The sequence below is a fragment of the Colias croceus genome, chromosome 5 (genome assembly GCF_905220415.1).
Source record: "Colias croceus chromosome 5, ilColCroc2.1".
Classification (NCBI taxonomy): domain Eukaryota; kingdom Metazoa; phylum Arthropoda; class Insecta; order Lepidoptera; family Pieridae; genus Colias; species Colias croceus.
Window position 1 is genome coordinate 10,917,289 of NC_059541.1, and position 15,086 is coordinate 10,932,374.

Below are 15,086 nucleotides of genomic sequence, written 5' to 3' on the forward strand. Positions count from 1 at the left end.
TGGCATAAAATTCCACAAGTTCCTTACGGAACAAAACCGAAGTTTCACTTTAAAATGTCTTGAAAAGTTCAAAGTCTCTGTAATTGAGGGTAGATGTAACTTTATTTCCCTGGGGATGTATCCTATCTATTAGCACGTAATCGGTAAATCTGCACGTGTATTTTTCCCATTACTGGAGCAAACTTCTAAGGATCAACAAATAAAAAGATTTATTGAATAAATTCTCTATCGTAAAGTGCACTGAGTTTTTCAAATCAAATCAAATCAAATCAAATCTGTTTATTTGCACGTATATGGTCATACAAAGGTGTTAATATACAATATTTATATCACATATACTGCCATTGTAAATGGCGTGCAAAAATTTTTGAAAGTACAAATAAATAAAATTATCAATAATATAGGTACACATTAATACATTCAATCAACAAAAAACAAAAAAAAAGATAATAAATTACAAAATACATACAAAATTACAATTAAATTATATTAAAACTCATACATTAATGTCATTATCGTTCAAATATTCCTTAGTTTGAAATGTTTGTGAAAAAGTTATAGGGATATGATTTCAGCATCTTTAGGATAAGCTTTCTGCTTACGTGTTTTATTTTTATTCGAAATAATATATGAGATGTAATTATCTAACAAATAACTTTGAAAAATAAACTCTTAATGAGAAATATTACGTTTTTTATAACGACTCTTGAACGGTAATGACGCACACATTTTCTTTGGTCCCAGGAAATTGACACATTTGAACGTTTTTTGGTTCACTGAACTGTTTAATTGGGTTATCATGGCTTTAATTATAGTTTATACCTAGTGACACAAAAAGGTTTAAAGGAACTTGTAAAAAGATTTATTAAAATAAAATATTGTCACGTAAAAACCACAGGACAGTTCTTTGGCATATTATGATAATATATACGTACAGTTACTTACATATTTTGTAAAATTAAATTGTAATACTGAAATGATTATTTTAAAAGAGCAACTATGGAGTTTCTTGCCGATTCTTCTCCATAGATACTGCTTTCCGAATCGATGGTAAATGTTAAAAATATGTATTGACGTTTCAAAAGTGCTTCTCGAAGAAGTCTAATTGAATAAATAAATGTTTGAGTTTGGGTTTTTGAGTTTATTACATAGATAAATAAAACAATAACAATAACGTACGATAACAATATTTGAGAAATTTTGAAAATAAACAGAAAAATAATTTTGAATGATTTTCCTATTAAATGTTTTGAAAAGCAACTTTACAAAAATAATTAACAATTTCAAATGAATAGAATTAATTTATTATTACAAATGTTAATGAAACTGGTAAATAACTAGTTTCCAACAACAGACGGATAAACCGACTCAATGTTGTATTATTTTAAATGACGTCATTATACATTTAAACTTTTAATTAGAATGAATAGGTACGTAATTATTAAACAAATACTAACTATACAATGTAAACTCAATGTGGATTGTATCCAGCATAAATTATTGCAATTTATTGTCACTAGATTTAAATATAATTAGTACCTATATATGTGATACATGCGCTTTTTTTTAAACGAAAGTTAATATTTTTCAAAATATTATGTGATGACACTTTTGAAACAAAATATGATAAGATCAATATCAGAACTTTTAGGAAATTACTAGCGGTCCGCCCCGGCTTCGCCCGTGGTACATATTCACGTTTTCTCTACATAAGAACCATCCTCGTAGTTTAAGGAATATAATAAAAAAATAATTAAAGAAATCGGTTCAGCTGTTCTAAGGTTATGCGCTTACCAACACATTTTGGGATTCATTTTTATATTATAGACTAGCTTCCGCCCGCGACTCCGTCCGCGCAGAATAATTAAGATTTATTTTTTTCTACGTATTTTTTCCGGGATAAAAAGTATCCTATTTTATGCCCAGGATAATAAGGTATAATTATAAAAAGTTTCATCGAAATCGAACCGTTAGTTTTCACGTGATGCCTGAACATACAGACAGACAGACAGACAGACAGACAGACAAAAAATTTTTTAATCACATATTTGGGTTTTGTATCGATCCAGTAACACCCTCTGCTATTTATTTTTTATAACTCTGATAATATAGTAGCCGCAAACAAAAACAGGTGATATAATATTCAGCTTAAGAAAACTGCTATCTATTTCGATATATTATTATTTTATTTATTATAAAATGCCATTTTTACTTCATACAATAGCAATATGTATTGTTATTAACTTATAAAAATACGATAAGAATTCAGTGAACATACATGAGAGCCAAATGTAGTAAATTTACGATCTCGTATCAAAATTTTGGCTTTGTTATCCAGCGCATCGAAATTTATTACAATATCAAGGGTACAATATTATAAGAAGTTTTATAGAAATAACATGCATCTTAGATAAAAGTTTTGTTCTCGGAATATTTGGACTAAAATTTTTAGTTTTGATAAGGATTTTTGTAGAAAATGAAGAATTTTTGTGAGTTTTATGTAGTTTCAAACTCTCAAGATAGTTATTATTAAATAAAGTTATGAATGGCATTATTTATTAGAAAAATGAGATGGTATTTTAAGGGTTCACATGAGATAGATGTATACACTACAAAGTAAATCTTAAAGAACATAAAATAATTGCTTTTAATTTAAATTATGATAGATACTAAATACTAATTTGTATAATCTAAGAAAGAACTTAAGATGCCTGCCATCACGACTCCTAATTATTATAAAATTGAATGTTTCCTTATATCTCAAATTCTCAACAGCATCACTTCTTATTATCCGTTTACTCCGTAGTTACCAATTAGTAAAATGTAACACTTTAAACTATTTTAAGACTACATCTTTTTTTTTTTTTGTAAGGTGTTTCTCAATGTTAGCCAGAAGGGCTTCTACATTTTAACGCGGACGTGGGGGTGAACTGAAGGTTCACCCTGGTAGCGACATGCACAAGGGCGTCCCCCCTTGACGGGGACCACGAACCTCGGCTTGGGCTGTCGCTTGAGTGGAGGAGGCCAGAAGGGCCCTAATCGGACGGGGGTGAGATTACATCCAATTAGCCACTTACCTTTAATTTCTTAGCATTGCACCCATTCCTACAGCACAATTCGGTTGAATTGCCGTTCAGAATCGGTGTCGTTGGCAGCAGGTGACTGTTCTTGCAAGTACCATCTGTGTGTACTGAAACAAAAGGATAATGTTATATTATAGGAATGTTCTAGAATATTTTGTGACTAGATATAAATGTTTGTTGTTCAATATTAGCGTTTTTACTACGGAGAGAAAGTAATAATAGTATTAAATAAATATATTCGGTTATAAACCTCACTAAAACTATAAGTTTTTAACAAAATAAATCGACGGATGAATAATTGTAGAAATAAATTATGATTTTTGGAAGTACAGTACTCCAAAATTAATAATGCGCATGCAAATCTTAGCTAATTGTCGTATTTCCAAAATGTATTTCATTTGACTAAACAAATTTTACTAAATTATGCATGAAGAAAATGCATTTAACCACTCTATAAACATTATCGTCTTCGGACTCTCCGCGGGAATATGACAGTTACCGAACTGTGACGAAGATTTCTATGCGCATTATCACTTTTGGAGTACTGTATATGTATGTGCTTTTCTAAATCAGTCGGTATGTACATTTAGATATAAAGGCGGTATTTAATTTTGGTCGTGATTTTTTTGAGCAATCTTCGCTTTTAAATATTGAATTGATATATTTTAATAATTAGTCAAATTATTACGTCTACGTGGGCGAATGCACTCGTAATATTTAATTATTAAATACGAGTGTGTTTCTAAAAATAATGGAACAAGATTTAGCACGTGTATTTTATTTTGTATTTGCGTTTAAACAGTCGTAGTATGAATAATTACTTCTACCTGTAATATCGTTTTTATGCCGCCAAAAATGGTCACAAATCAAAATGTATTATTGTATCAGATAAATCTTTTTCTATGTGGTATAACGCCACATAAAATACTGCATGTTACACATTGCACGAACCTATAGCTGTTATAATACGTAGTAGTAAGTATTTGGTTTTAAATTTATCAATAAATCATAAATAAAATATTTTTGAATATTGTTTTAATTTCATAATTATAAACTCTCGACAATTATATCTGGAGCACAAAATATAATGCTCAATTAATTACTATGAATTAAATCATTAAAATCACTTGTTTTACAATATGCTAATTTATAATTAATCATCATGTGACATAAATCATGCTACCGTTTCATAGCACATGATTATTGACAGCTGTCAAATCTAATCTTGTGTGTGTCATCGTTATCTTATATATAAGGAGCCCTATACACATGTGAGATCTTATATATTTTATCAGCCTTATGTTTGTTATGAATATAATGTATAAAATAATTAATGAAAGTAACGTAACATTATTTAAATGTTTATAGGTACCTATAAAAATATAAATTTGATTTGTACCTGTTTTTCGCGTTTTGGTAAAACTAATTTATTGACCTAATTGATTGTACTTCAACGGACATTAATGCCTATTTGTGCTAAATAATTCATGATACGTTCTATTACAATCTATTATTAATTTTTAATAATTCGTCTAACGACGCAGACGTATAGACTACTATTTTTTATTATAAATTAAAAATTACTTTAATAAATATTACTTAATGTCGCCTGTGCAATGTGCATCCCAAATGTTTGAACTAGCGTAACTAACTTATTATGTACACTTATGTTATGAGTTATGAGGCAGATGTAAGTAATAGGGGAACCAATAGCAATTTTTGCCCCTAACCATGCATAATTTTCAAAAGAAAAATCTTTGAAATATGCATGAAATATTGTGAAACATAATAGTATAAAATATAAATTAAAATTAACATGTCGAAGTAATGTGAGCAGTTATAGCCAACTACAGCCATAATAATATAACTTCGATCGCTTAGCATGAGATACTAAGCATAACCCCATTGATTGAACGGTGAACCCCAAGGGACATGACCTTGAATGCAAGCTGTGTTTTTCTTTATTGCATTAAATCCGACCGTACTTCAAAGAATTTGCACTAGGCCCAAATCAAGAAAATCCCCTGCGAACCGAATAACCCCCGTCTCGAGTGTTTTTCTTAGAACAAAATATTTCTTTCTTTCGTCAGTTAAAGCCTTTACGTGACTGGTGAAATAAAATATTGGATTATGGTACTTAGCAATGTTCTACAAAATAGGGTTAGGGCCATTTTCATTAAAACTAGACGCTGTTATTTAAGACGATGTCTAAATTACGTTTTCGAAGCTTAGAAGAAAGGATAATTAAAATAATAGTAGTTTATAATGTTAATGTTAGACGTTATTTAATTAAGCCCTTTAGAGTTTTAAAGGGTCAAAAGTTTAGCGCTGATCTGTGTTATTAGGTAAAACGTTATTTTATTCGAGTTAAATGTTTTACAACATTTGTATTAGATTTGAATATACATTATAATGAAAATATAATTATTTACTCGTACTCTACATGTATTCTGATGAAGCCTGAAGTGGTAAGGCAATGGGCATGTGCAACCTTTGTATGAATCCCATTCAATGGAGATTGGAGATGCTTTTGTCATAAGCCAAATATAATTCTAAATTCCATGTTTAATACGGTTTTCCACATATAGAAAAAAATATGTATTGAAATTATTAGTAAGTAGTTAATTTTGCAATAATATCAAATTAAAATGTATAAACTATACTGCAATAAAAATGTATTGTTATATTATTATTTCTACTTTGATTTCTAACTAAAGAAAATTCCAACATTAGCATTTTGCAATAAAAATAACTGCGTTAAAAACAACCGACTTCAAAAACGGAAAAGTAAGAAATAAAAAAGATTTGATATTATTAATTACTACATATTATTTTTATGTGCTATTTACTAAAAAGGTTTGATGTCGGTGCATGGGCTTAATACTAAGTGCTTAGTGTTTGGCACCGACTTCAAACCTATTTAATAAATAGCACATAAAAATAATATGTAGTAATTAATAATATCAAATCTTTTTTATTTCTTACTTTTCCGTTTTTGAAGTCGGTTGTTTTTAACGCAGTTATTTTTATTTAATACTTTTTAGTGTATTTTTCAACACGAATCAAACGAGCCCAAACTCGATAAAGTTGAGTCAATATATTACTGAGTTCCTATGGCCACCTTCCGATTCCATCATCAGATCAGCTCCATGTCATGATAATGTTTCATCGCTATCCAATTTACATTCGTATACAAAATTTCAGCTCAATCGGTTACCGGGAAGTGAATCAAAGTTACTTGCTACATTGAAATTAAGTCATCGAGTACAGACAAAAATGCTCATAAAATAAAAACTACTAGGCCTAGCCGAATAAAATTTTTATGGGACCAATTCGACACCATCCCGCATCGAACAAAAAAAGAATCACGTAAATCGGTTCAGAAACCTCGGAGTAATCGGTGTACATACATAAAAAAAAAAAAAAAAAAAAAAATATACCGGCCGAATTGATAACCTCCTCCTTTTTTTTGAAGTCGGTTAAAAAGTCTTTCTTTTCGAAAATTCGACTTAAATTCCAATACACATTTAACGTAGAAACAAATAATAAATGAGGCAATCAAATCTAATAAGCTTGCATATAAACGGGCATAATTTAAACAGGAAATTAGAAATTTGTAGCTAAAATATCATAACGTAGCAGCTATTAACAACCACGGTCGCTAATAAAGCCAAACCATAATCTGATTTGAACCAAAAAGCCCTCTGTAACTATATTAATTTAAAACGCACGTGTAAGTAACTAGTAACAGAATATAAAATAAAAATAATAAAAAAGAAATTGCGAAACAGTCATCAATAAAATAAACTCCTTGATAAATGAACGAAGTTTGAATTACATCTGTCTATTTAAAGTACCTATTTCATAATTGAGTCTAAAGTAGTCAGTTACATACTTATACAAACATACAGGAAGAATTCATAAAAACGTGTTTAAAACCTGCGCAATTTGGTTTTATGTTATATATTACGTGCTTGCCGGAATCTTTTCAAATCGCTTCGAGCCCAAGAAAGGAAAATCAATTTGTCACTAAGACCTCCTAAGGTTTTACCAATCTCTATTTAAATCTTCTCATTGTGTGTATACATCTTTATAGTTACAATACATTTCAATGAATTGAAAATTAAGGATCATTGTTTTATAACAACGATGTTTAATTACTGTATTGTTAAGATCGATTTTTGTGTGACATTAATACATTTTTTGGTTAAATAAGATGCTTGAGTAGGCTTCAGTTCATTAATAAATATATTGGGTGGCAAATTAGGCTGGTTGCAGAGCTTGACCGACCATCAGTGCGTACGTCAGTCGCGCTTGTCATATGTATGGAAATTCATAAAACCGTTCATAGCTAGACCGACCATACGCACGTATTGTCATGCGCATTAGTGTCAGCCATATACAATTGTTGATGCGTATCGTCAGGACCGACGGTACGCACTGACGGTCGGTCAAGCTCTGCAACCAGCCTTAGATCTTGGAAGAACCTATAATCATCCTTTCAAGTCTTGATTGAAACATTTATAAGTAAACAAAGACTGCATAATGTTTCAGATCAACTTTTGAATCCAATGCGCTTTGCGATTTTCTGTTTTTATAATCAACCAGAAAATGTTAAAACCCTAAAAATAAGCCCAAACATTAAATTTTTTATTTCATTAAAACATTCTATCACACTACACCAACACCAATTCACTTTTTGCATTGGATATTAACAAATAAAATTTGCCAGAACATTAATTTTACAGCTATCAGGAAAATTGTCACTACCTCGAACATTCTATTAAAGAATGCATCAAGTCAATTACTATAATGGATTAATAAGAGTGAGTGGTCATTTTAACGCATGAATCTATAAAAATAGATGGCACTCCCTTACTACGTTCTTTTCTAAGTGACGAGGTTAAATTTCTAATTAATTTTCTATAGAACAGGGTAAATCATGAACAAGTACGCTTCTTTTAAAAGAATTTTTGAATCACCAATCTGTTAAAATATAATTAGGACCATTGGTTCGGATGGTCTAATGAGAATAAATTCAACAATTGTTTTCATTAGTAGTTACACGACGTTGGCAATTATTCAGTAAAATGTTTATAGTGAAAATTCCTTCAGTCATTCTCCTGATACCCTGAGTAAAATTATTTGATTATAATAATATTATTATATAAATATAATGCCGTAATTAACAAGCCACATATCCTAATCCCTCGTCATCTATCACATGTGTCTTTAATAATTCATTTACGGTCGATTACCTTATCAGAAACGTACTGTACCAACGTTGCATAGATCTACAATAAATATATTATAATTAGTAAATATACTTTAGAACAACGATAGTGTTAAAACTACTTAATAATTCTACTAACTCATATAAAGAAACAAAATTTATTCGAGAGGCTGGAGTCATTATAATCTGTTAGTCTGAATTATGCGTGAGTTGAATTTAGGTACTTTAAATTTATTAATTAAATAAATTTTATCAAAATAGCCCAACTTAATAAAGACAAAATTCTAAAAAACGAACCGTTTTATTTTGGTCACGTCGTGAATAAATCATACCGTTTCATAAAATGCTTAAAACTCGATTCAAATGAATGAACAACAGAGTACATTGACCGGCTCACGAATAAAACACTATTATATACAAAAATGCATTGCAATGTTTTCCTCGTATGAAGATAAAACAAAAGCTAGAAAATACTAGTTGACAGATTAAACGTAGCTAAATGTGAGAGAACGCTGGATAGAATTAATCTTCATTAAAACAATAAATGAGCGCTTCTAAGGCCGGTTGCAGAGCTTGACCGACCATCAGTGCGTACGTCAGTCGCGCTTGTCATATGTATGGAAATTAATAAAACCGTTCATAGCTAGACCGACCATACGCACGCGTATTGTCATACGTATTAGACTGGTTGTAGAGCTTGACCGACCATCAGTGTACCGTCGGTCCTGACGATACGCATCAACAATGTGTATGACTATGACATACGCATGACAATACGCGTGCGTATGGTCGGTCTAGTTATGAACGGTTTTATGAATTTCCATACATATGACAAGCGCGACCGACGTACGCACTGATGGTCGGTCAAGCTCTGCAACCAGCCTAAAACCATTGCGGGTATATATTTTGTAATGAGAACATAATAGTAAAAATGTTTGTGTAAAAGTCTTTGTTTCATTTATTCTGAGTAATGTAAACGGATCTCTCGTATATTTTTCTACAGGAGAATTTTCTACTGCTATTTGAGTTGTGCAGTATTTTCGTTTATTTGCGGCTATATTGTAAAAAGAAATAGAATATTTTATTTTTCATTGTAACGATACAAGGTCTTTGATGAAAAGGCTGTCGAATTAACAAATCAATACGATTATTATATGGACCTTCTTTTACTGTTTATCCATCGACTCATCTAATATATATTATAAAGGCGAAAGTTTGTATGGATGTATGGATGTATGGATGTTTGTTACTCTTTCACGTAAAAACTACTGAACCGATTACAATGAAATTTAGCACACACATAGAGGGTTTTTATCCCGGAAATCACACGGGAACGGGAACTATGCGGGTTTTCCTTTGCAAACGCGGGCGAAGCCGCGGGCGGAAATCTACTTTAAAATGTATTTGTAACGAACTCAAAGCCTTTTTTTCATTCATACAAACATTTTATTCATGTAAGCTTAGCTTATGAACTTTGATTTTTTTTATAAACAATATATTGTGTTAATTCTCAAATCAAAACAAGCCTTGTTATTAAAAATTAATATTAAAATAATAGTTTTCTACTTAAATTAACAAACAACAGATGGTTATAACAAGTTATAACCACAGTACATGAATGCATGTACATTAACATGTATCTACTCGTTGTCCTATATTATGTATGTGCACATGTTTATGTAACTTAATATTGTTTCAATACACATGCCATTACATATTGTATCATTTCCATGAAGTAAATCTTATGGGAACTTAGAAACATCGAGCACACGTTATCAAGCCGTTAATATGACTATTATTCACGCCTATGTGAATATTGGAGACTGGAGTTTGTAACTAGATAATATTATGTTTATGCGTAACTAGTAGGTATAATATGAAAAAAAACGACGTGTGTCACTCGGGGACTGCCGCGGTAAAGCTATATTGCATGCTATATACCTCCAAGCCACACCTCCGCCCGTCGGAGTGGGAGCGTGAGGTTTTTTCGTTACGGAATTTCTTGATTCGGTCCCCGCGCTCAAGGCCCGCGATAGAAGCTATGTAATAGCTGAATAATTTGTAAACTGAATAAGTTTTTCTCGTGATGGTATTTTTACTCTCTACTGGTTTATGGTCTTTATTATATTGTTGGTTTTGCAATTTTAATGATAGTAGCAAATTGTATACAATTTGTCCACTATTAGCAAGACTTTCAAACATCGTCCACCAATTTGAGATAGAAATAGTTCGTCACAAAAAACGAAATCGTATTCGCCATATTTACTCAACTGCGTCAAAGAATTTCCACAACCAAAAACTGACGACTATTTGATGACTATTTGTTTTGTGGCAGATTTTTTTTAACAAAAAATGTTTTCTCTGAAAATATTTTTATTGATATTTTGTAAATATATTTGCGTAGTTTTAAAGATTTAAGTATACACAGGGATATAGGGTCAGAAAAAGCGCCTTTGTTTTATCCTATGTAGTGATAATACACGGAGTGTGTTTGTGTTTGTATCTGTATGTATGTATGAGTGTAGGTATATAATATGTTTGTGTGTTTTCTTAACTCATTACAATATAAATTATAAATCAACTCACAATGTTTCTGCCAATTGAAGCTGTGCTGTATTTCATGTTGCATCCCTCGCCACAGCTTGGTGACGATCAGCGAATATGCAAACGACATGATGAAGAACGGTATGAGAAGTAATGCTGCATCGAGACCCAGGTTGAACGCCCTTTCTAGTTCAAGGCTGGTCCAGACTTCACGGCATTTGTATGCTGGAAGAAAGATAATAGATAATAATATAAGGTTGAGTTTATGAACATTATTAGCTTAATTATGTTTGTTCGCTGTAAAGTCTTCTCTAAACAAGGAAGGTACAGAAGGCAGAATATATTTATTGCATAGAAAGGAAGGAATAAAATTATATTTGCTGCATTTGTACATACAATTTATTTTCTCCTTAGGCTGAAACACGTCTGTGTTAAAAAAAATAAAGAGTTATAGAATTAGGTTCTTACCTATTTCTAAAAATAAAGGAGAAATGAAGGCTAATTCTTACAAAAAGATCAGCCTTAGCTTATAGCTATGCAGTTTCACCTCGTGGGGTGCAACACTGCATAATATTAATTATATTAATTTAAATTAAATGCGGATAGCACATGTGGCAAACTTAGTCGTGAGTTTAGGTTTAGTACCTATTAAATAGTTCTAGAAAATAATGAAATCTTGTCTTTTGTTAGGAGTAGAAGCCAGTTCGTTCCCAGCTCTTATTTATGTTTAGGTAAATAACATTACCGTTTGCACAAGATGTTTTTTTTCTTAACGCTTTAGCATTAAATTGATAAAAAATAGAAACTTGCGTTTTTAATTCAATAGAAATCCGTTCGTCTATAATTAAAAAAAAAAAGACGTGTGGCACTCGAGGACTGCCGCGGTAAAGCTATTGCATGCTATGCCTTTGTAGCGACACCTCGCTCTGAATCGCGCAAGCGAAATTTTTTTGGTACTGAGCTATATATACAATTATACAACTTTCCGACATCATCCATTGGGGCCTTAACGGCCGGCTAATCGAGTAGACTGGTCGAGCATCCTCCTTTTTCGATGGAGGAATTCCACCTTCCTTCCTCCACACCTTCAAGCCACACCTCATTGGAGTGGGGGAGCGTGAGGTTTTTCGTTACGGAATTTCTCGATTCGGTCCCCGCGCTCAAGGCCCGCGATAGAAGCTATGCAATAGCTTAAAATACAAAAATAGTTCGGATTTGATAAAAAATAACATAGTGATTAATTATTTTAACGTTAAATCTTATTTCTAGGACTAAGTCTAAGACATAATATATCTCAAGTACTAATACTAGTTTCTTCGATAATTCAAGAAATGTATTTTATACTAAAAATGGAACTTAAGTCACGTTCTCATCGTTAGACAAAGTTCAGATGCATTTTACATCAGTTTAAAACTACTTCCACACATCTGTGTGTGTGTTGTGTGTTTTATTAGTTAACCAGAGTTCAAATTCCAAAATGGAAATCATTGTAAAACTTCTAATTTTAGAAATTCAAAAGTGTTTTTGTTTGCCTTCCTTTATGTCGTAACCAATGAAACAGAGATAGGTATAATTTTTGTGTCTAGGGAAAGGATAAAGTTAACTACATCGGCTACTATTTAACGAGGTGACACATCTGATTCTCATAGGATTTTCTTTTGACTTTACGGATGAAGACGCATAGGTATGGAAAGTAAGTATAATCTATGCAATGAGGAACTCTCTGGAGCTGTTCATACTTTTTGAGTATACCTTTTTGTGCATGCATTTCAATTTCTAAATTTTATCTTTATATCATTTTCTTTCGAGAATGACATATTAAAGCCTTCCGGTTGTTTTATTTCATGCACTACATTACTAGTGCGTGAAAGATACAACCGGAAGGCTTTAATAATAAACATAAATATAAAATTTGAAAGGGTAAGTTATTATATTACAACATATGTAGGATAAAACAAAATCGCTTTTTCTGTCCCTTTAACCACTGTGTATACCTATACTTAAATCTTTAAAACTAGGCAGCGGATTGAACGGATTTTTTTAAATAGGAGTGATTCAAGAGAAAGGTCTTAGTATACCTATATAATTTTTTAGGTTTTAGACAAAGCGGTTGAAGCCGCGGGCGGTAAGCTAGTCAAAGTATAAAACTAGCCGCACGTCCCGACTCCGTTCCTGCTCAGCGAATATAAAATAAAACCGAAACAAAAGAAAGACCATGTGACTCAACGAAAACATAGCTTTCTGCTGCTGAAAGAATTTGGAAATCGATCCTGTCATTTTTGTTTGAAAACATTATTGAATAAAATAACCACGGCTTCTGAATGTTATATTTTCAGAAGCCAGCCAGTTTTCAGGAAATCTATTTCAAATAAGAATCGGTAACTGAAACCACTCTATTCTCGCATCAATAAGTAAAGTGGAGAAGGCATGTTCAATAGAATGCGTCTTGCACAAATATACATATACCTCCCACTATACTCGTGAAGATACGGCGTAGATTCTAAATACGAACTAAATGAGCTAGATTCTTTGATGTTATTTGCATTAGTATTTGTATTCGATACCGTTCATTTGTTGACTTTATATATAATTTTAAAACTCTATAGATAACTAGCATTTGATTGTAACCTATTCAAAATGATTTTTTTATGTAATTTGATTAAAACGGTATTAAAATGTGCAATTTGCAACTACAAACTTATAAATTAAAATCCTTAGAGTTCAAATTTGTTCAAACGTAAGGTTCAAACTTATACATTCTTCATCCATTATCTATAAACCTCGATCATTAATTAAAGTCTTATTTTATTATATTATACTTAGTTAATTCATCATTGCTCATAAAATTTAAGATGAGAATCTAAATCTATATAAAATGCATCGCACAGCCAGGGCTTAATTTAAAATGCTATCAGATTAAAAACCAAGTTAGACACCAACTACATAATTCAGGAACGTTACAGTGAAGTATCTTTCCTTGACTTTATGTACTGAATATACGACACTATAAAACGGCTGTTTGCTTTCATTAGTGACGCACTAAGATATCACTATTTTATTATGTTTGTATCCCATTAATGGAATCAAACAAACAGATGTCATTAAAATAACGTCATGTGTGTTTGCAACTTGACCAAATGCATGTAATGGTCTTGCGAAGATTCTATCTATTTATGCCTAAAATTCCAAACAAAAAGTGATATAGACAAAATATAAATTAACAGAGATACCTATTATGAATATGAATAATAAAAAATGTGTGCGTGTACTAGTACACACACGTAAGAAGTGAAACTTCTTTATGACTCTATTTTTGAAAAAATAATTTACTATATGCAACTTTACAGAAATACGTCGAATCACGCGTGGTAGGGGAAAGAAAAAGATGGCGCGTAACGTAAAAATGTCACGCGTAACGAAAAAATGTTACACTAAATTTTTTCCAACCTCGATAAAGAAGTGTTGTGTGGTTTTATGAAACCACGGTAAAAGTGAAACTTTTTTTCACACTATAGACATTTAGCTAAAAATTATCGTATTTGTACGATAATTATCGTACGTATTGTGCGTCACGCGACATGCGCTACACAGACCAAAAAGTTTGAGACGATGTAATGAAAGTTTCACTTTAAAAAAAAATCGTTATTTTACGCTAGATAATATAATTTTCTCAACTACTGATAAACTTTAGTATCATTTGTTCCTATATGTATTTATTTACTTTAATACCTACTACAGCTATAAAACTTAATCCTAATGCAGGTGTACACAATGAGTTTGTGTGCATTCAAGTGCACATGTTGAATAATAAAACGTGTATTGTAATGGAGACCTCAGACATGCCAACTCTGTAATTACAACATAGAACCACAGCACTTTGTTCAAAACTCTTTGGTTTGTAAAATGCTAATTTGGATAAAATGTAAATAAAATACGATAAGGCTATCTCTCAGCAATAGTAGGTAATAATAAACTGGTCCACTCTGTATGTTAAAAAAAACAATCAAAATCTGTTGCGTATTTTTTAAAATCAAAGCATAGCAACACACGACTAGACGGCGGAAAGCGACTTCGTTTTATTCTGTGTAGTGAAAGTGATTTTTACCGATATTTATGCAAAGGTATAGGTCAATTTAATTCATTCATATTCCACCCTTGTAACACAAAGAACACTGATCCATGAAATTGGGAAAGAGAAATATTTAAGTGTCGGATAGTAAATAAAT

The 15,086-nt window shown here is 31.4% G+C and overlaps 1 protein-coding gene across 1 annotated transcript in view; it reads right to left on the reverse strand.

The window, feature by feature from the left end:
- LOC123691758 (cholecystokinin receptor-like) overlaps positions 1-15,086 on the reverse strand; it is a 124,089-nt gene that overhangs the window by 44,106 nt on the left and 64,897 nt on the right. Inside the window, exons 5-6 of the mRNA XM_045636305.1 lie at positions 10,903-11,085; positions 3,078-3,190 (exon numbers count right to left, since the gene is read on the reverse strand). Of these exons, the coding sequence (XP_045492261.1) occupies positions 3,078-3,190; positions 10,903-11,085 (296 nt within the window). The remainder of the gene's footprint in view (positions 1-3,077; positions 3,191-10,902; positions 11,086-15,086) is intronic.